Source organism: Gavia stellata, chromosome 6 (genome assembly GCF_030936135.1).
Source record: "Gavia stellata isolate bGavSte3 chromosome 6, bGavSte3.hap2, whole genome shotgun sequence".
Classification (NCBI taxonomy): Eukaryota; Metazoa; Chordata; class Aves; order Gaviiformes; family Gaviidae; genus Gavia; species Gavia stellata.
Window position 1 is genome coordinate 27,193,663 of NC_082599.1, and position 21,310 is coordinate 27,214,972.

Below are 21,310 nucleotides of genomic sequence, written 5' to 3' on the forward strand. Positions count from 1 at the left end.
CTTAGGGATAATCTGTTGTCTTTAAACCAGTCTTCACAGTGGGATGAGGAAAATGACAGTCCCAGATGGTAAAAGTCCCAAATCGTGTTTGGGGTGGCAGTCTCTGCGGGGCTGCGGGCCCTCACCCTGTGGTTAGGTTTGTCCTGTGTCTGCCCATTTCCATGGAGGCCACTCTTATACCAGACAAGGTTATGGGATGGCAATAAATCACAGAATCACTAAGGCTGGAAAAGACCTGTAAGATCATCAAGTCCAACCATCTATTAAAGCTTGCAAATAGATGTCTGGCTGCAAAATTGGAAATGCAGAAAAGGTTTTTTATTTTATTTAATTTTAAATTCTGGATTTAACTTAGCAAGAAGATCTCAGTGGTGTCCATGTCACCGCTCTGGACAGTGGACACTGGCAACTTCTCTCCACCTGCGGGCTGGTTTGCTCTGGAGGCCTGCAGCTTGCATCTTACCCTGCTGGTGTTTGAGGAGTGCCTCTGAGTTGCTCTGAGCGGTGGAGCTGGATTGTGTTTCTCCAGGGTCTCCACCTGCCTCTCAAGAAGCTTTCTCTTAGCGTTTGCTTTTACCAAGAGGAATCTCCAGTTAGAGCACATACCAAGTTAGTTATGAGGATTTGTGCTTCCTTCCACCCCTTGCTTCATTGAATTAGGCTTAAAAAGAAAATACTTTTATTCTTAAACTTCTTTCCCCTTTGTTTTCTGTGATGGAGAGCATCACTCTCCCCATCTGTCTGCCTGCCTTCCCCATGCACTTCCCTGAAATTACTCCTCCATCGTGTTCCTTAATTAATTACACTCTTCCCAGCTTCAGGCTTTTTTTTCTCCTTTGAATTCTTCAAGATTGTGGCAAAATCCTGTAATTTGTGTATCAAGAGACTTGCTCGTTACACCTCTGTTAGGTATCTTGCAGCATCTACTCTGCTGTAGAGACCGTAACCAACGCAATATTAAATTGCAGGTAACGCATCTTTTTCTAAATTACTTTGTCCTTCCACACCATCTTCTTCCATGCCTTTTACCAGTTTTGTGGATCCTGCTGTCATCATTAAGGGGAAAGAATTTTTTGCCTTTTTACTAAGTAGTAAGGCATTTTAAAAGAAAGTCTGTGATATAATACCACGGCTTTATTGCCTCGCTGGCCATTTATTTTGAAGGCATACAAAATGATTCTGTGCTTATGCAAGGAGATGAGAAAATGAAGGTAGATGAGTGGGTAAATGAGGGATAAGAGGTACGGGTGTTTGGCGCCTCTCGTATGACGTTTTCTCAGCAGGAAGACCTGAATACCTGTATCTCCAAAGTGAAACCTGACCATCAAGAAAATGGGACAGCAGTGAGGCAGTGTGGGGAGGTGAGGGCTTTTTGGTCAGTGTTTGGCAGAGCTCAGTGCTGTGGCTGTTGGCCGCAGTTGAGAAACTTAGCTAGGGGTTAGGTTAAAAAAAAAAAAAAGTGAGTCAACAGGGAAACATTAGGGATCATGAAATTCCAATATGATTAGTTTTTATATAACCTTGTTGTTGCACATTCTCCATCACTGGCAGGCTAAACAGAGAGGTCTCCTGATCCAGCAGATCTCCATACAGTAAAATCTGTATGAATTTGTTTTGGTTTTTTCCATCTTTTCTGTGATTGTAATCAACAAAACAATCAGATCAGCAATGACCATTCATCTTGCTAGGATACTCCAAAAGCATCCTGAATGTGGCAAAGTAGAAGATAAATCTTCACTAGCATAAGGAACAGGGCTGGGTAATGCACAGTGCCCAAAGCTGGGTTTACACTGATGAAGATCTTTTAACAAGGGAGAAATTAGGAAGCAGTTTCATCCCAGATCAGGTTGTGGACACAAACCAGAGGACAGGATTAGTCTGAAGACTCATCCTAGCTCTGGAGAGTCAGTGTGGAAGGGCACACTGAGAGATGGAAAACAACTGAAGAAAAATAAAAAGCACATGAAGAGGTGGTGTTTGCTTTATCCATACTCATCTTCAAATAAGAGTAACCAGTTTCTTAAAGCTCTTCATTCCAATGTAATAAAGTTTTCTATTTTGCTCAAAGTTATTTAGCCTTAAGACTAATTTTTCTGAAAGCTGACAGGCTGCACACATCTTTTCAGCTTGCAGGGCTGGATTAAACAGGACTCCAACAACACCAACCACTCCAACAAAAAATCAGGAGCAAGCCAAACCTTGCAGAGTGAATTGCAATTAAATTGCAAGTGGGAGACATTTTCTAGTGGTAAAACATTAGCCAGGGTAGCCTCAGTCTGCAGCAGCAGAGCTCCCAAACACAGGAATTTCCCTAAAATGGTAATAGGTTGGTGTTTCTTTTGTGTTTTGGGTTGTTTGTTTTTTTTCCTCTTCATGGCAGTACTTCTAACACATAAGAACCTGTGCAATAAGGAAATGTATCTGATTCTTTTGTGTAAATCTCCTTAAAATGCAGAGAATAGTGACTTGGTTTGGTTTGAAAGTGTTACATTGCTAAGGTCTGTGTTTTAGCATGATATTTAGGAGAGTTTGTATTTGGTCAATTTTTCATGTCTTGCTTTAATTACTCACTCTCAGTTTAGTCCATACTTTTTCAGTGGTACTCTGAAATTTAGAAAACAGCCGTAGCTACAGTCACAATGTGAGAAGGATTTCAAACAAGAAAAGACTCTTCACCAACACTTGGTGTTGTAAGAAAAACAGAAAATCTGTGCTCAGCCATTAAAGTTACCACGTTTGCATAAATGTGAGCAAAATAAATGAGTCAGTTTTTTTCCTTTGTTTCTGGGTTTGGTTTGGGTTTTTTTTTTTTTTTTGGAAGAAGAAGGTACACATTAATTCATGTTTGACTTGTTTTATGTCCCTTGACTTGAAGTGGTGAGGCTGTAGCCTAGGAGATGCTGTGATCTTTTCCAGATAGAAAAACTTGCCTCAGTTTTTTTTTTTAATGGAAAGAGAATTTCAGCTTTACATTTGAGGAATAGTTCATGTAACTTCTCATTGTTTCAGTGAAGTATAGTATGGTCTTAAATCTTATTGCTAATTTTGAGGCCATTCAGTATTCAATGAACAATGCTTTTGTTCTTTCCTGAGCTGTTTTAAACATAGAGCGAGAGTTGAGCATAAATTGATGTTTTTGATGTGGGCTTTCTCATTCTTCATGGTTCAGTATAATGATGTAGCTGCGAGAAAGGAGGCACAGTCACTGCTGCTTTGTTCACTGTTAATTTAGAGTTGCCAGAATCGCTCAGTTTGGGACTACCTAATGCTGAGAGATGCTATTTTTCGTTAAACATAATGAGTTAGCAAATAGTTGTAGTCCTTAAAAGGAGAGAAAACATGATAATGATGCAGTACTGAAAGTATATGCAGTATGCTCAACATTGTGAAGCTTACAAGTTTTAATACATTTATTACAATTTTGTGTGAGACATTGCAGAAGCTTCAGCATGGGTCACTGATTTAAAATCTGTGGCTGCTTATATATCACTTTGCTTCTTCGGCATCTAGCTCTGGACTTTGATCATGCTAACGTTGCTGAAAAAGCTGCTTCACAAACTTGACCAACTGATCTGGCTCTCGGGCAGTTTATGAAGACAGTCTGGAGTCGGTGTGGGATTGGTATCTCCACCAGACTAAGGGTATGCAGGGATGTTGAATATGCTATGTTTTTCCATGGGTGTGAGATACAAGCTTTGTCCTGGAAATGCATCTTTAAGCTGGAGCCATTCCAGGGAAGACATCTGCATGTCTGCTGCCTCTGCTGAGCGATGTGGAAAGCCTGCAGCATCTCAGCTGCAGGTGAACTCCAAAGGTCCACCAGCGATGGGCTCCTTGTGTGGTTCGGAGGGATGATCCCTGCCATGTCCCGTGTCATGCACTGCCCATAAATGAGCAAAGAAGTTCAGTCCAGCACCTCTTTAGGGCGTCTCTGAAATGCTGGAAAACTTACCAGCCAGGTCTTTGGAGTTGTGGCTTAAGAGTAACAAGGAGGTTGTGGAAAATACTTATTTCTGAACAGAAATAGTGTCCAGCAGACCATGGGAAAACAAAGGATGCATTAGCAACCTTAGTAAAGTGGCTACACAGTGACCCATCTAACCATGATAAAAGGTGCCTGTAGTAATAAAATCCTCTTCAGTTCCCTTTCTTACAGCCCTGTGCTACTCAGCAGGGTCTCATGGCCACAGAAGTCTGTTGTGCTACAGCTGGATGGATGGGGGCATGTGAAAATCAGATAATGTTTTTGTGACTATTGGATATGTTTCTAAAATGGTATTTCTTATGAGATGTAAAGGAATGTAACTCTCAAAACACATGCCAAAAAGCCTTAATAATACATAATTTTATAATTGTGTGTTTTCTTTCTGGAGATTCTTACACCTGCATACCAATAAATTGACTGGGATTTTCTTTTTTATTTCAGTTGTTTCAGTTACTCATTTAGAAACAGTACATACAAGACTATAATAAACCCCCAGTATCTGATGGATGGTTGCCAAGCCTATCATGTTTTTAAAATTGTTTGCAATTAGATGGATCTAATGGAAAGTGCACGGTACAAGACCAACTTTAAAAAAATAGTAATAATATGTAGTTTTGACAAGTGCTCTTTCCTTCATGAAAAAGCTACCTTTCCCTCCCCCATCCTCCCCACTTTCAGTCTACTTGTAGATGTGTGGGAGAGATGGGGGAAGCACGATGACTCTGGAACATTTGTCTCCTCGGGAGGTGAAAGGTGGAAAGGACTCCAGCCTCACTGGTATTTTTCTTTTGACTTGAAAGGAAGGTATGTTATTGGCTAGATTATTGAGCCATGAAGATAATAACTCAGGTATTTGGCAATACTTCTAAGATTATTTTTAAAATATCTCTTGGAATAATTTATCAATTTCTGGGAAGAAGGATTTTTTTTTTCCCATCCATGTATATGAACTTATTTTGCTGCTTTTATTTTCCAATATGAATATTTAAACCTCAGTTTCAGAGCCATTCCATAAGTATGAATATATACAATACAATATATATGTTGATTTAATATACTTTCCCTTTCAGAATTACGCAGCATATGCAATAAAATTTAATTCCTTTGCAAATTTACTATGTGACCACATATTCAAGGTATTCTTTTCCTGAAGACATTTATTGCTATGTAACTCTAGTGTGGTATTTTAAGAGCAAGAGTTTGAGATATAATTTGTTATATAGCTACTTATAAAAAAACAAATTATTGAGATGAATAGCCAGCCTCTGATGTTCTTGGAGCTCCTGAGTGGTAGCTGAATGCATGAACATCCCTGCTCGGGTTCCTGAATGGTCTGTAAGTAGCAGAGACAGTAGTCGTGATTGGGAGAGGTCTGACTTAGCTGCAAGTGTTTATACAGTCAGTAGTGCAAATGCACTTTTACTGTAGACTTTAATTTGCTATGGCTAAATCTGTTTTCTATTTATGTTGTAAAAAATTACGGTTAAACTGTATATTAAAAGGGTAGTTATACTACTGGGTGCATAAACACTTAGGGTCATCAGTTATAATTCAGGTAAGATTGGGAGTCAGGGAAGGTGGAAAGAATTGTCGGGGGGGTTTTGTAGTTTCTTTTCTTAACTCATCTCACACTTCTACAGGTACCTTTAACCATGCCATTGTTCCCTTTTGCCCTAGGTTATTCTCTATATATGTTACAGACCTCATTGTGTCAGACAATTGTGTATTAGGCAGTTTGATGTGTTTTTTAGTAGTAAACTATATTATAGTTTTATCTGCTCTACAGCCAGGTTCTGTCATTCCCCCTTAGAATAACTTGCTTTTCACAGTTTTGAATGCTGATTTCTTAGTGATTTCAGAATGAAATCAATAAGAAGAAACAGATAATCCTGATCAATGATAGTTTCTTGGAGTGTAGCACAGGGAATGATGAAATGCTCATAGAAATAATATAATACTTTGAGTAGAAGGTTCTTTCAAAGAAAACAATCTTGAATGGGGAATTTGATTTCCAGCGTGCTTTGCACTATACTGAAAATCCTTTCATTTGTGGCGAGTACAACATATAAGGCATGCCCTCCAATTTCAATGTAAATAAAAATAGCAATGTAGCGTATTAACATTGGAGATTGAAGTTCAGATTAGAATCCTGTTGTGTTAGGTCTTTTACAGAGAGGGATAATCTGTTTTATGATATGTATGGCTAACAAATCTTAAGGGCGAGGATGCACACAAAATCATAGGCAAAAAGGAGAACTAAACCAGGTACTTTTAGTTCTATAATAGTGCTTAAAGTGTTCTTAAACCAAATAGAAATTGTCAATGAAATGGTTTTTCCATTAAAATTATCAAGAATAGAGCAAGCATGGGAACATATCAGCTTTACTGAAATGTCTATTTTGTTGGAGAAAAGTAAGGGGAAATGTATTGTTTTGACACTGTGAAAAATCTTCCACTTTCATTCCAGAAGGGTCTTTTATTGTGAAATTGCCTTTGTATGTCTTTTTAGGAAAAAAAGGAAAAAAAAAAAAAAAAAAAAAAAAACCACAAAAAAAAAACTGACCAAAAAAAGCAATTTCATGCCATAAAAATATTCAGACTTTTGCATGCCAGTCTGAGATGAAACTCATGACCCTTCCTGGAAAACTGAAAATTTGGGTTTTGTCTTAAACAGCTAACCACACTCTATTGCTTAGAAATAGGGATGCTTTTTTATTGCTTTGCCTTTGCTAACCCAAAGCAGTTTCAAAACCAATCAGATTTCACAAAGAATCACGAAACATGGAACATGCTCTCCTTCGGTCTCTGCTGCACTTGGGAACTGAAACATCTGGAGAGGCTCCAGTAGTGCAACAGGCTGTCCCGCAGGGCAAGGGCTTGGGAGTTGCTGGGGTTGAGGAGCTGTGGAGTTGGCAGTCCCAGCCCTGCCCGTGCTGATGGCTGCATCAGCCTGTGGGTGCAGACGTTACCAGCTGAAGAGAATTTTGCCTGTTAATACTTATAAACAAGGAAATTACCTAATGACAGAGGGGTGTGCTTCTAGCTGCAGCATTAGTTGATAGATGTCTCTTTAATAATTTGTTCGTTGTGACCGTGCTAAGAATATGTTGATCTGCAATGTGGCAGGTATTCTGGGATGGCATGGCATGTTTTTTTCAGTATCTGGCCCAGCTTCTCAAGGACTTAAGGAGTCAGGCACTGGAAAAGCATTTGGTCCTGTAAGCCTGTGCTGGTCAGAAATTGCTGTGGAAGGCTCCTGCCGTGTCCTTCTGTTCTGAGTTCAGTGCTACTGAACTAAAACCCCTGTGCTAGCCAGGCTAGCTCCAGAGCATGTCCGAAGTTCATTTAATTATCCACTGCACACATTCTGAAATCCTTTTTTTCTGGAATTTATTAAAAACCAGAGTTTGTCAAGTTTCTCCCCCCATACCCACAATTTCAATTCTCAGTTTATAACTCCATTTGGAGATTGCAAGTTTTGGAACTTGTAATCTAGTAAAATTTATGTCTTTGGGTGTGACATCTTGAGCTAAGTGGCTAAAGTTTTCCATGACAGACAAATCTGAATTTCCAACAAGCTATTTATCAGCTTGGACTGGAATGAAAGATCTTGTAGGGAAGAAAGTTTTCAGCTTTCAGCTGATAAATAGTCAGCCTTTGTATTAAATCTTAGCATAGAAATTTTAATAAGTAAAAAATGTAATAAATCTGTTTAATCCCTGAATCACGTAGTATTGCTTTCCAGTGTAATTATTGATTTATGTGGAATTCAGAAGAGTCAGACTGAGCTCTGGACTCTATATCCTGATGCCTTTAACAAATGAAAGTAATGATTCTACTTTTTGCTCATAGGGTTTTCTACAAAACCGAGTAAAATTTCTTCTGATTTCAGATCTTGACCCTGTTTCATCCAGCTTTTAAAAAATCCTTACAAATGTACGTGTTCAGTCCTGTTACTCATCTTTTTCTCTCTGTTGTGCTTAAACTGGAGAATGTTCTTTGGGCGCTCTATCTGTTCCCTATTGATAAGTCTATTCCCATTTTCCTTTCCCTCTACACCTATGGGATGTTGAATGTCTGTACATTACTGTAGATTCCTTATAATATCTACTTGTGTATTCACACTTCAGATCCTGTTGGTGAATAATTTGCCATGATGCAGAGTAACGTGAACTTTTTACAGTAGTTTGTGGGAGTTCATGTGAGAGGAAGAGTCCTGAATAGGGGCACCAGCAGCCCATAAAGATCATGTACCCACTTCATTCTTGTACAGGTGTGAGATTAATTGATTTATTACCTGTTCAAAAGAATGAACACATTTAAAAGAAGCTATCTGAGCAGCTCTGCAGTTGTTTTCTTGGGAGGAAGAGCACATTTTACATGGGGCTGACAGATGCCTCATCAAGCCTGAGGCAGATTTCAGTGCCTCTGAGTGCTGATTCACAGTGGTGTCAGTAGGACTATAGTGGACATGCACCGTGTTGAATGATGTTGATGCAATGTTTGCCTGTTTGTCAGAAGGGTGGCAACCTTCAAGCTGGAGAGAAGCAGTATTCCCTGTTGGATAAGCCTGACTCAGAGAATTAAACTGAGCATCCACAAGCAAAGCTTAAACCAGACGAAGGTGCAACAGGTTGTAGGAATGTATGTGTTCAATGTATGAGGGAGGTTGGCAGTTGTTGCTGATTGACTGACATCAAGCAGCCAGGAGGTTGCAGAGGTGATGGTCTTGAAATCTAGGCTATGGTTTCTTTATGAGCTTGCCCAAAGAGAAACCCCATGAGAAGTAGCATAGCTTTGCCACTGAAGCTCAGGAGGTGAGCCTATATTCAGCCTATACAGTTCTTGACTTCATTTTTCCATGTGTTTTGTTTTTTTTTTTCGTTTTCTTCATGCTGTGGCATTTAGTTTGACTGGCATTTTCAAACCTACAGTAACTGAGATCTGTAGTTTTTAACCTTAAAGAAAAAAAGTTGTAGGATGGTTTAACTAGGCTTCTGTGGAATTGATGTTGGGTCAGAGCTGAGGGGGAAGAATAATCTCAGTATAAAAGCAGGCAGAAGACAACTTGGGAATCTGTGAACAGTGATTGCATAAAGTTTTTCTCTGAGTTGGAGCTGATGCAATAGCTGGTGCTTGGGACTGTGTGCAATCTTGGATTTTCACTTTTCTTTCTTTTTTTTTTTTGGCTAATGCGTCTTTTTACACTGTTAATGTTTCTTGTGTTGCCATGTGGACATTTTATTCTATTGTACTGTGCAGCTTAGCTTTTCCATCTCTGTAACATTGTTTGTATACAATTTCAGGGGGTTGTGTGATTTTAAAAAAAAAAAAAAAAAAAAAAGTTTTTTTTTTTAAGAGGTCTGGTATCCTGAGTTTGAAGATTTATGCAGATGTGATTGCTGACTCAGATGACACTTGGTGACACTGCATAACCATTTAGAAAATAAAGAAAACTTACAAATTTGTAAGGGAGGCTTTTGGAAGTCAGAGGGTAACAAGTGCAGCTGTTGTCAACTCGTGATTTAGAATATACTGCTCTGGCTTTCTAAAGCAGTGTTCTGAACAGCTTTGAATCGTCTTTAAGTGTGTCCATGCTGCCCCCAGCTAGGGCCAGGTCTATGTGGTGCATTTATCCTGCTCAATGGCAGGCACTGCCGAGTTCCTACTTAGCAATTTGTGTTGTTTTCATAGGGGTTTTTTAATCCTTGCACTGTGGGGGGAAGTTTCTCCTGTATTTTCCAGCGTAGCTCTGTCTTAATCTAAAATGGTGCTAGACAGATCTGATCATCTTACTCATCTCAGTAAATTTAGTTTTTGAAGTGGCAACCGTGATGACTTCTATAGCAATGAGTATTGCAGGAACACACAATTTGCACTGTTAATGGCTCAAGGATTGTGCTTGTGCTGCTAACTGTATAAGTTTGAAAAGGAATGAGCAGCTAATCTGTATTTTTCCTTTTCCAAAGAATACTGGATCACAAGAGTGATAAGTAAAACTTTGGATAGCAGAAGAGATCCTTCTCTGCATTGGATTTTTTTGGATGAACTAGTGAGTATCTGTGAGAGATCAAGTACCGTAAGGGGTTGTGATCTTTCTGGGATCAACCAAACAAAATTATAAAGCGTTATAATTTTTCCTGGTTTGGGACAAACTTTCAGTCAAACAGAGGGAGTTTGCTCCATCTGACTAAGGTAACCTGTTAAGGGGAACTTTGCATCTGGTACAAGGGTTTTATTTGTTTCTTTTGCATTTTTTTTTCTGTGAATCGATCCAGGGGAAATAGCCAAAAAATATATATGTGTTCATCTCAACAAGACTAAAGTAGACTCACAGTGTTTCTGTTACACAAAATGAGAGTTTTTTCCACTGCACCCAGCAAGAAGCAAATAACCAAGAAGGTAGGAGGTGTTTTCTGAGCTTGAGCAGCCTCAACTTTTCAGAATGTGTTCGTGGGAAATTGCATAACACGGAGAATACACCTTTGGTAATTCTTTAAATTCCTTTTATGTAAAAAAGAGGAAAGGAATTACGGTAGGATTTCTGTACTGTCCTACCTGATGACATTTGCAATTATGTTACTTCAGGGCTCTTTGTAGTTGATTGAGTTGAAATTCTTGAACTATAGTTATGACAGGTGAGTAAAGTTTTAACACTTAAATTTTGCTTCTGTTGATTTAAAATTGTAGGCTATGATGAAAACTGGCAATTAGCTCTGTCATCCTAATGTCAGATGTAGGAGTCTCTCAGACCTATCTTCAAAATGGGAGTTGATTCATGTTTTATTTGTCTTTCTAGTCACTAGAAATAAGAGCACATGTTTGTTTTTTCTTGCACTGAGTTAGGTGTCAATAGTTGAAATAATACTGTGTGATTTCCTTGGGTGTAGATACACTTTGAACTTTGGAAGCTATGTAAACAAACAAGATAAATTATATAAGCATTTAAGATTGAGTTACTGATACGGCTGTATTGTGTTTTCACCATTCCTTTTTCCAGGCTCACTCACATTCTTAAAACACTCTGAAGACCCCCTATTTCACCTTGCTTCAACTCACTTACAGACCTTTTTCACCACGGGTGTTGTCATTCCCACTGACAGCTACTAGATGGGGTTCAGAAGCAAATTCCATATAGAGGCACTTCTAAACTCTTACAAAATTTGGACTAGGGACTTCAAGCCTGTCTCATCGTTGAACAGACTCATGTTTGAACAGGGAGCCTGTAGCTGAACAAGTGACAAGAAACCTGTTGGTCTTCACAAAAATGAAATGATTATATGAAAGATCTGTGTTTCTCCTTTGCCTTTATAAGCCCTTTTTCATAGACATTCTTTGCCTTTGTTTTCCCAACTGATCTTCTCAGCAGTGTTTCTGTTTTGACATGTTGCAGCTAAAGATCAGATAGTCTTGCTCTTTTATTTGTATTTTTGGGCGTCATCTTTGCTGTCTGCCTGTATTCATATATGAAAAGTCCTGATACCCTAAATTATCAGATTTAGTAGAATGTACATCTGCATCTTTTAAAAATGATGTTTTTTAAAACTTGCTGTTTTTTCTTGGACTCCCACTACACTGGCAGTGTCACAAACTTAACATGTAGAAATAAGCTGGTCTGTATAAAATAAGAAGCTTTTTTTTTAAAAATCAAAATAATGTGGTGGTGGTGATTAGTAGAAAAGCACAGAGCCAATTTAAAAGAAAAATAGGTTAATGTACTGACCATCATGTGGTGGGTTCACCTTGGCCAGCAGCCAGCCACCCAGCCAGCCACTGTCCCCCTCCTCAACAGGACAGGGGAGAAAATATGATGGCAAGGCTCAGCTGTCGGGATAAAGTCAGGGAGACTGATCACCAGTTACCGTCATGGGCAAAGCAGACTTGGCTTGGTGAAAATTAGTTTAATTTGCTGCCAATTAAAATAGATTTGTGTCATGAGAAACAAAGGCAAATTAAAACATCATGTTCCCCCCATCCTCTCTTCCTTCTTCCCAGGCTCAGCTTCAGTCCTTCATTCCTGAGTCATCTACCTCGTCGCAGGGGGATGGGGATGGGGGGTTGCAGTCAGTCCGTAGCACCTCTTCTCTGCTGCTCCTTCCTCCTCGCACTTTTCCCTTACTCCAGTGTGGGTCCTGCCCTTGGTCTGCAGTGTAGAATCTATTTATTTGCATGTTCGTGTGCTCTTGCTTTGGGCTTTATAATTTAGTTTCTTTGTAAAAGAACCTGAAATCAAACAATGGATAAGATATCAAATTAAGCTGTTTAACAGCTGGAAGTTGTGCTGTTGTCAGCAAAACAGTAACAATTTTAATATAACAGAGTTGCCTTTTTCTACCTGTTTTTAATTATAAAAGCATTAATGCATTAGACTTTCTGCCTAGTTTTGCTTTGCTTCGTTCTTGCAAATTAAAAGTGGAAATGTAGCCAAACAATTTGCTGGGTCACTCATCTCATTTTAAAGTTAAATGAAATATTTATCCTAAAAATGTTTTAGATGTGAATATTTATGTGTAGCTTGTTATTCTTTTTAAAAAAACTCCATCCAATCTGAAATTGATTTGGTTCCTTTCATTATGGATTTTTCACCAAAAATTGTATTAGACATGGTGTTTGCTAATAGGTCAATTTAATTTTCATTCAGAAAAGCATTACATCATTGTACAGATAATTCCAGGAGGTGGTGTTGGTTGATGAGACTGGCGAACATGACCCTCCTACCACCAGCTTATTCCTTTATTGCAAATAAGAGTTATTCCAGAAAAAGTAAGTCTTATTCCAACTAAAATTTAAACATTCATTCCATAAAATGTTCATCGTCATCGCTGCAGCAGGTGGAAATATGAGTGATCTGGTGGTTTTGTCTCAGTTAAAGAGCTGAGTCCTGTGGCACGCAGGGTGATGTGCTCGGACCACCCCAAAATAGCTGGCTGGAGCGCCGGCAGTGGGGCTGCGAAAGCCAAACTGCCACCATGTGCTGGGGAAAAAAGAAAGTTGCATTGGTGCTTGGAGCCAGCGCTGCCTGCTGTTGCTGTTGTGTGACGCTGCTGGTAGCGTGTCTCAGTGCTGAGATCCAGTTCTCCAAAGAGACGGGACGCAACTGTCCTTAGCCATGACATAAGTTACCCAAATTACTTGGGAATATAGCTGCACAGACTGCACTGACAAGTGAATCTCTGTCTCGATCAAGTACTTTGGGTTCAAAAGAGGCATTCCCTATAATTGTCCGTCAAACCACTCGCATTTCTCCATGAAACTCTTTCTCCTTGGCTTGTGTAACAGAACTGATGAAAAATTAGGTGTTGTCTGATTAATGTTTTTACCATTTGATTCTGCCCTTCCTGCCTGTCTGCATCTGTGGTTGTCTCGCATTATCTATCCCCAGATTATAAAATCTTCAGAGGATGCATCATCTGTTTGCCTGGTAGGGCTTCCCCCCTCCACCTTCTCAGCTCCTGAGGCTTCATCTGATCATTTCCTCCCTTTGGTAGGAAATTCCTTCAGTGTCATCACTTTGAGAGCTGGCTTTTTGCTGCATTTTGTTTTTAAAATGTACCACTTAGTAACTAATCTCAAATGAGAACAAGGCAAGTCTGTTATATAGTAATATATAATGAATTGTGATATAAAAAAAGAATGTATGTAAGCCATACACTTACATAAGATGGTCCTTCTTTGGGTCAGTTTCGTGCATAGCATTCCTTCTGTGAAGTTGCTTTGGGTAAATCAAGAAACTAAGGTTTTGATTTGTGAAATTAAGTGAGAGACAGGAATATAACTACTTGGTAGACAAAACCAAAGACAAAATTAGTAATAACTGTAGTTTGGCAATAAAATGATTGATTTAAAAAAACCAAAATCAAATGGAAAGCATTTGTGCAGTACCAAAACTGAGGTTATCTATTATAACTCTGCTGTAGATTCATATAAAATTAGCAAAAACTCTCTCATACCACACATCTTTAAATAGCCTTGCCTTTGCATGTGCATACATTCCGTACTGTTCCTCAGAGCATTTATTTATTGATGGGAGCTTTGTAAAGGCAAGAGAATTGGATTATATATTATGCTAAACACATTCCCATATTACTGTTGTTTCACTGTACTGCTTAAGCTCCCAGTAAGAATTTTAATTTTGTGTCTATTTTTAAGAAACATTCTTTATTTTCAGGTAAAAGTTTGGAAATGTAGCTATTTTTTTAATTTTGACAATCCAGACTATTCAGGATGGCCTAAGGAGAAATGTTATTTGAAAACTGAATTTCACGCTTAGCCTTTTTCATTTGTGTTTTCCTTTCTTTCTGCAGAAAAAGGATGCAGAAAGATAGTTTCTGTCAGTTTAGGAAACAGACGATAGCCCACAAAGCCCTGTGTTTATGTGCACTGTGGTGTTTTGATTTTTAATTAATGGTGTGTTTTTGAAAACTTCAAAGCAGGTCAGTAGAGGGGTGAGCTCAGATATTGTTTGATGTCAGCAAGTGAAAATGGAAGAGGGTCGTCTGCCCGTTACTGTGTATGTGAGGGGTGGGAGATTGTATCTATTTATTTGACATTTTCTTAGTTGGTCTTTAAATGAGTTTAAAAAAAAAAGGAGGAAAACATTATCTAATCGAAGCTTCTCAGTCAACTAATGACATCAAGCAGTAACTTCTCTTTCTCCCCATGTTTCCTGTGGACTATAAACTATTTAATACAGCTAGAAATTACCTCATCCATCATAGCAGTGTAGCCGTTTTCTGTGTTTCGCTACGTGGTGGGTTTATCAGCACTGGGCATGGGAAGGAGGTGAAGAATAATATCCTCTTTAATTGAATTTGCACATTGGAATGTGGGGAGGAGGAACGGCCCGTGCTGGTGCCCGGCCAGCACCCTGGGTCATCAGCCTCCTGCTAATGAAAAATGCGTTAATGACTGCACTGACCAGGTGCCAGGATATGAAATAACGCTTGTTTGGTACTGTACTTGTGTCTAACATGGATTTTGAGCTACGGCAGTAACTTAACGTAGAGACACGATCTACACGTGGTCTTGCTGTGTACTGACTTGACTGCTGTGTGTGAGAAAGATGAGCTCCGCTTGAGTGCCTTGGGGGGTGAGAGCGGGTGTCAGACGTTATCATGGAGAAATAAAAGCACTTCTTACCTTGTGATTTGTTCATATGACCTTGCTGTTAGAAAGAATGTCATTTTCAGCAGCACGTCACTTTTTCCTGCTGTTTCCAGTGAAAGTAATGATGCTACTTAGGATATTCAGATGTGACCTGATGTGCACATGGGTAATTAGAGCAAGTGTAATTTTAAATTCAGGTTTTGTAAAGAACAGTGTGGCATCGTTTTTCTGAAGGAAAGCTGATAATTGTCAAATATTTAAAAATTAGCAGTGAAATTGCAGTTGGCAAGTCCTTGCAGTAGCAATATTTTATTTTTTTTCTTGTTGCTTGTGCCAGTCTAGAACATGAGTGTCATAGATTTGTTTTTTCCTCAGAATATGGCGGCATGGGCTTGGACTTCTCCTATAACATTGCAGTGGCAGAAGAGCTGGGAAATATCCGCTGTGGAGGTATTCCTATGGCTATTGGCGTGCAAGCTGGTATGGCTACTCCCGCTCTTACAAGGTAATTTTCAGAAAGTTTGGTTTAGCCTAAACCCCAAATTGTCGTGTGTTTAGGCCTGAATCCCAATCTGTATAAGAATAGAAAAAAACATTACTGTGCAGATTTACTGTCTAGTTGCTCTTCAGTAATGCTTGAGGAAGGAACCTACTCTCTACCTCTCTCGGACAGTTTGGTTTAGGGGAGAAAATACATAGGGTTTTTTTAGTGTTAGAATATTATATATTAAAACACAGGCCTTGTTTAATAGTGGATGATATGTTTACAAGCACAGGACCTTGGTGCCACAACTAATAAAACAGTTTTAATTCCAGAATCCCCCTATTCATATTTGTGGTTTTTCTTAGCCACATATCCCAGTGCAGTCATACTAACGTTGCATTTAGTTCTAATGGTTAGGATCAGTCTAATTCTATTTTATAATTTACTTGCTTTTTTTCAGCTTTACAAGATGCTCCTCACTGACTGTGACTTTTCAGAAATAATGATCAATATTGGTTTAAGTCCTAAAGTTGTAGCACAGGTATCATACTTCCTAAATACACCCATTCCAGGCAATTACTCATTTTGCTTTTTGTCATCTGCTTGTGTCAGCGTTCCCCTTTTATCACTTGCTATCATTCAGGCTACTGCATTTTCTGAATCTGTCTTAGTTTGTTTTTTTTTTTTCCTCCTCCCTCAATAAAAGCAGCAGTTACCAACAACTTCTTCATGTAGTAGTTTCACAGACATTCTGCATCGAAACAGCAGTTTGCAAAACTAGAGGGAGGCAACAGGCTGGTCCTGGGCCAGAGCAGAGACTGTTAGAGTGGCAGATTTCAACATATCATTAAAAGAAGTATCATTAAGCATTGCATGATCCAAAGAGGGTAATCTTTAATATGACTCCTTTTTTACAATACCTGCATTTTAGTGCAAAATACATTCCTAAATAAACAGAAGATTGACATAATCATTCTTAACGAAAACCCTTCAGGTAGTCTCATCTGCATGAGGTAGTCATACTCATCAGGTAGTCTCATACAGGCTTCTCATCTGTATTCTTTTCAGAACGTAGCAGTAGCTCGAACTGAGCAATTTATTTAATAAGATCTTCAAATAACTGAAGCTTAAAGGCTTGATAAAAACTGGGAGGCAGAGTACTTTTCTTACTGCTTTTTTTCTTATGCTGTCTTCACAAAAAGTAAATGTTTTCTAAATGCAGGTCTTTTAAAATTCGTATGTCTTCTTATCTTGACTGAAATAGGGACTCAAGGAGAGAAAGCTGATTGCAGTGTGGATTCTTTTAAATCCAGGTTATGTAAATTGCTGAACTTAATGAGGCTTCCATACTGCCCTAGGGTGCTTGTTGCTGTTCACCATGAATTTCTAACCCTTTTTGTGCATGTAAAGAGCATCTCTTCCCTTTTGTTTTTTCCTGCTTCTTTTCCTGTATCTTGAAGATCCAGGGAGTACTGCTAAGCTGGACCTGGACATCAGATGGTAGGATGCCTGTGCAGGACTACACTGAAGCAAAAGTGTGGCACGTGGCTACTGGATTATTAATAGTTTGAGTCTAGGAGTGGAACAGGAAGAGAATTGGGAGAAATTCACCTCTTGCTAGTATGTAAAAAGGAAAGTGACAGTAGGTCAGAGTTACCCTCTTCTTTGCCTAAAGGAAATCTTCTTTATATGCCTAGGAAGTCCATGAATAAACTATTGTGTCATCTTTTGAGATACTGTAGAATAATGCATAGAACATCTGAAAACTTTTTTTTTTTTTGTCTTCATTTTTGCTTTGGTGGTGAATAGTGCTCAAATGTGTGAGCTCCAGTGCAAGAAAAGCTTGAGTTGATCAAATGCTGAGAGCCATGTTAGAACTGCCTGCAGCTGTTCATACTCAGAATTTCTATTTGCACTTAATAGTGTGTCATACTAGTGTATCTGTCAGTTCTACTCAGAACTTTCCTTACTAATTTAATTAATTCACTTCAGCTCAGCTTTTTTCTCCAGAAGCAGAAGAAAACAAAAGTGAATAAGATCGGCGGTTCTAGCAATATGATTATCAGCCCAATTAAGTCAGAATAGTGATGTGCGATAGACATATTTTCATTCAATGTAGCAATCTGACCTGTCAGAAACCAGATTTTGATACATATTTGAGATGAATAAAGGCGACTTCAAATTTCTAATTGGCAGAGCAGATAAACAGAACTATGTGGATCAAGAAAGTGTTCTTATATCTGTATTTTGCCATGGTTTTATTTTCCTTTTACCCACCATTTGCAAGATTGTATACTACTGTCATTTTTGTGTTTGTATTCATGACATTCCACCAATGTTACTTATAAAGTGTGGAGCAAGAAAGGATGGATCAGTTTCATGCAACTCTTAATGTGTCGGAATCTTACACTTGGGCCTTCTGGGTTACCCAGCATCAACAAGGAACTCCAGTTTATTGACTGTAGACTCGTGTGTGTGTTTACATACATGCATGCATGAAAATATATTTTAGAGCGATGCTAAGGCTGCACAGTTAATAGCATGGGAAACTATGCTCTGGGGTATGGCCCTGGCCCAGAAAGCAGACATAGTCTAGTCTGTCTTGAGCCAGAGCATGATCTCATTGCAAACAGAGTTTTCTAATTCTGGAGCTGTTAAACTGGAAAGGAGTGGGTATTGCATTTATGTAAACCTGAGATTTTTCTGGGATGCTTTTAAGATGGGTAGAATTTTACAGAACCAACGTATTTTTAACACAATAGCTAGCTGCTTGCTGAGCTGCATGTCCTTCCTGCAAGGCATAGAGGCCTATGATCTACTGAAGATAGTGTTGCCAGGCTTATTTTTTAATTACAAAATAACTTCTGTAGCCTCATTTGTGGGAAGAGTTGAACTGTTTTCTGGAACTTAAACCAAACAAAGATAGCAAACCAAAAACATTTTTCTGAGAAAAGTTCTTGTCATGGAAATCCTCTGTTGAAATAACTAAAAGTTGGCAAAGTCTTAAGCATCAGAAAGCATTGCCAAAAATCCCTGCTAGCACCTCTTATAATCTGATTTTTCATGTTGTTGGTTGGGTTTTTTTTGTCTAATGAACGACAGCTGGCCGTACTTGATCATCTTTCAAGGAGAAGGAAAAAAAAGTAAAAAGTACACTGCATAGCAGACCAGGCGACTTTGTCCCAGTGTACTGGAGGAAGGAGTAAACACTCCAAGCTCGCTTCTTGTATTTATTTGGAATTGCTGCGGTGATTATCAGCAGGGACAGGACTAGGAATGGAGCTCCCTGTGTGCACACAATGAAAGTGTCTGCCAGCAACCAGTCTGTTCTCTGGCCATCTCGTATCCTTTAACTGTTTTTTGTCAGGGTTGGAGTGGAGGGGAAGAGTCAGAGTCTTAGCTAAAATGGCATCACTCCTTTGGAAGTACTAGGACAGTATTTTAGAAGGAGGGCCCAGGTAACTGCAGCCTGCTTAGGCAGCCAGCAAGCCTAGGGAGATGAGTGGAGATGCTGACCTGAGAAGCCTCATACCAAAGAGGAGGCTGAGGAGGAACTTGAATTTTATGGATTTCTGCTCACAGAAGAGACATCTCATGACCCAAGGAATTTTTCAGCCTAGCCCAAGAGAGGTTCAAGAACTAGACCATGACCTCACTATTCACGCTGCAAGACCAAATCAGTGAATGTTAATTAGGAGAAAATCAACCGTGAAATGAGATGGTCCATATTTGAATCGATGAAAGCTGCTAAACGTTGGAAAAAGAGAGTGCCTCTTAACTGAATTGAAATATGGCCAAGTGATTTTTTTATGTTAAAATGCTGTCAACAGTTTGCTGTTTCCCTTTTAATTTTTGTGGGGACTAAAAGAACGGCTGGGAAGAAGCTCTAATGGATTTCACTGGGTGATCTAAATGCAGATGTGAAATATTAATAATGTGAATACAGCTATTTGCAGAGGGTGGCCATCACATGTCATAACTAAAACCTGGCAAAAAGAGATGGTGCAAAAGTCAGAACAGGTCTTCCACCTTGGCTGACTGCAGACTGGTGCAGGAGCATTGAGGGGAAACCCCAAGGCCTATGTTTGTTTAGATGTGATAGCTCTCAAAACAACAGTCATAAAGATCAGATCTAGACCACATGTTTCTGTGGGAGTAAGATGCCTGAATACTTGTAAAAACCTTGTTTAAAATGGTTGTTGCTGCACTTCTGGTGAAGTCTCTGAATCATAGCTTTGGAGGGTATCCGTTCTGTCTTTTGGCTCTTGGACAGGTTTTGCCTAGTTACAGGAAAATTGATAAATTATGTGGGTAGAACAAAATATGTAACTAACTTGTAAATAAAGTTTACCTTCAAAAGCTTTTAATATCTTATCTTTTTCATTATATTGTTGCAGGTTTGGTTCTGATGAGTTGAAAAAACAGTTCCTCGTACCAACTATAGCTGGAGACTTTGTGGCTTGCTTGGGAATCAGTGAAACTGGAGCTGGGTCAGATGTCGCAAGTAAGTTAATCTAGCAAATTGCCAGTTTTAGACAGCTGGTATTTTAATGGAAAGAATCTGGTTTCCCTGACCCTTCCCTTTGGCACTATAATTTGTAAGGAATACAAAGGTAGGAAAGTCTAGTGTGGTGAGGGCAAAAAGTAATATTCCAGGAGCAGTAACGCATGCCTCTGATGCATCCAAAAGCAATCAAATTGAATGTATTTGTCAGTGAATTAATAGCTATAACCCTGTACAGGCTGAGCACAACAGATTAATATGCAGCTGTCATGCTGGCCCTGGATTTCTCCTAGTGTTTGTCCTGCTGCTGCTGTCTCCCCTGTCCTGTCCGAGCTCACCACTGGCGGGGAGCACTCCAGCACCTCCTGTAGTTGCACAGCCACCGTCAGTTGTGCAAATCTGCAGAGGTACGTGATAGGGGGTGCGGCCTGTTCAACTGTACTAAAACTTGCACTTCCTTAAAACAGACCTCTCCACTGAACATGGGCAACTTGCAGAGCTAGTCCATTCTGAAAATGATGGCATCACTTTCACAATGGGTTCCTCTTGCTCATTCTTACCTCACCTCAGCCCCTTCCGTCATTCTTGTGCAGCAAAAATGTCTCGGACCTGGTGATTGTTTTCTTTAGAGCTAATGAATTTGCCATGTCAAATCTATTACCTTTGTGATTCAGTTACTTTGCATGCAACTATTTTTCTTGGTTTAGTGCAAAAATACGTTTAAAAACATGGACAAAAGAATCTATTATTCTGAAGTGCCTGAGGCAGTAGATAATTTGAACAATTTAATTAAAACAGATATTGTAGAAAAAGTAAAAGATATCTCATCTGACTGTGAATTGTGGACTCGCATCTGGAGTACTGTGTCCAGTTCTGGGCTCCCCAGTTCAAGAAGGACAGGGAACTGCTGGAGAGGGTACAGCAAAGGGCTACAAAGATGATTAGGGGACTGGAACATCTTTCTTATGAGGAAAGGCTGAGGGACTTGGGTCTTCCTAGTCTGGAGAAGAGTAGACTGAGGGGGGATCTTATCAATGCTTACAAATACTTAAGGGGTGGGTGCCGGGAGGATGGGGCCAGTCTTTTTTCAATGTTGCCCAGTGACAGGACAAGAGGTAACGGGCACAAATTTGGTCATAGGAAGTTCCATCTAAACATGAGGAGGAACTTCGTTCCTTTGAGCGTGGCAGAGCACTGGAACAGGCTGCCCAGAGAGGTTGTGGAGTTTCCT

At 39.4% G+C, this 21,310-nt stretch overlaps 1 protein-coding gene across 2 annotated transcripts in view; it reads left to right on the top strand.

Annotated features, from left to right (window-relative positions):
• LOC104254824 (probable acyl-CoA dehydrogenase 6) overlaps positions 1-21,310 on the top strand; it is a 91,095-nt gene that overhangs the window by 42,698 nt on the left and 27,087 nt on the right. For both annotated transcript variants that reach the window (XR_009484038.1, XM_059818920.1), the window contains exons 3-4: positions 15,467-15,596; positions 19,973-20,079. Coding sequence is in view for 1 of the 2 variants with exons in the window: in XM_059818920.1 (XP_059674903.1) it covers positions 15,467-15,596; positions 19,973-20,079 (237 nt within the window). In the remaining variant the exon portion in view is untranslated. The remainder of the gene's footprint in view (positions 1-15,466; positions 15,597-19,972; positions 20,080-21,310) is intronic.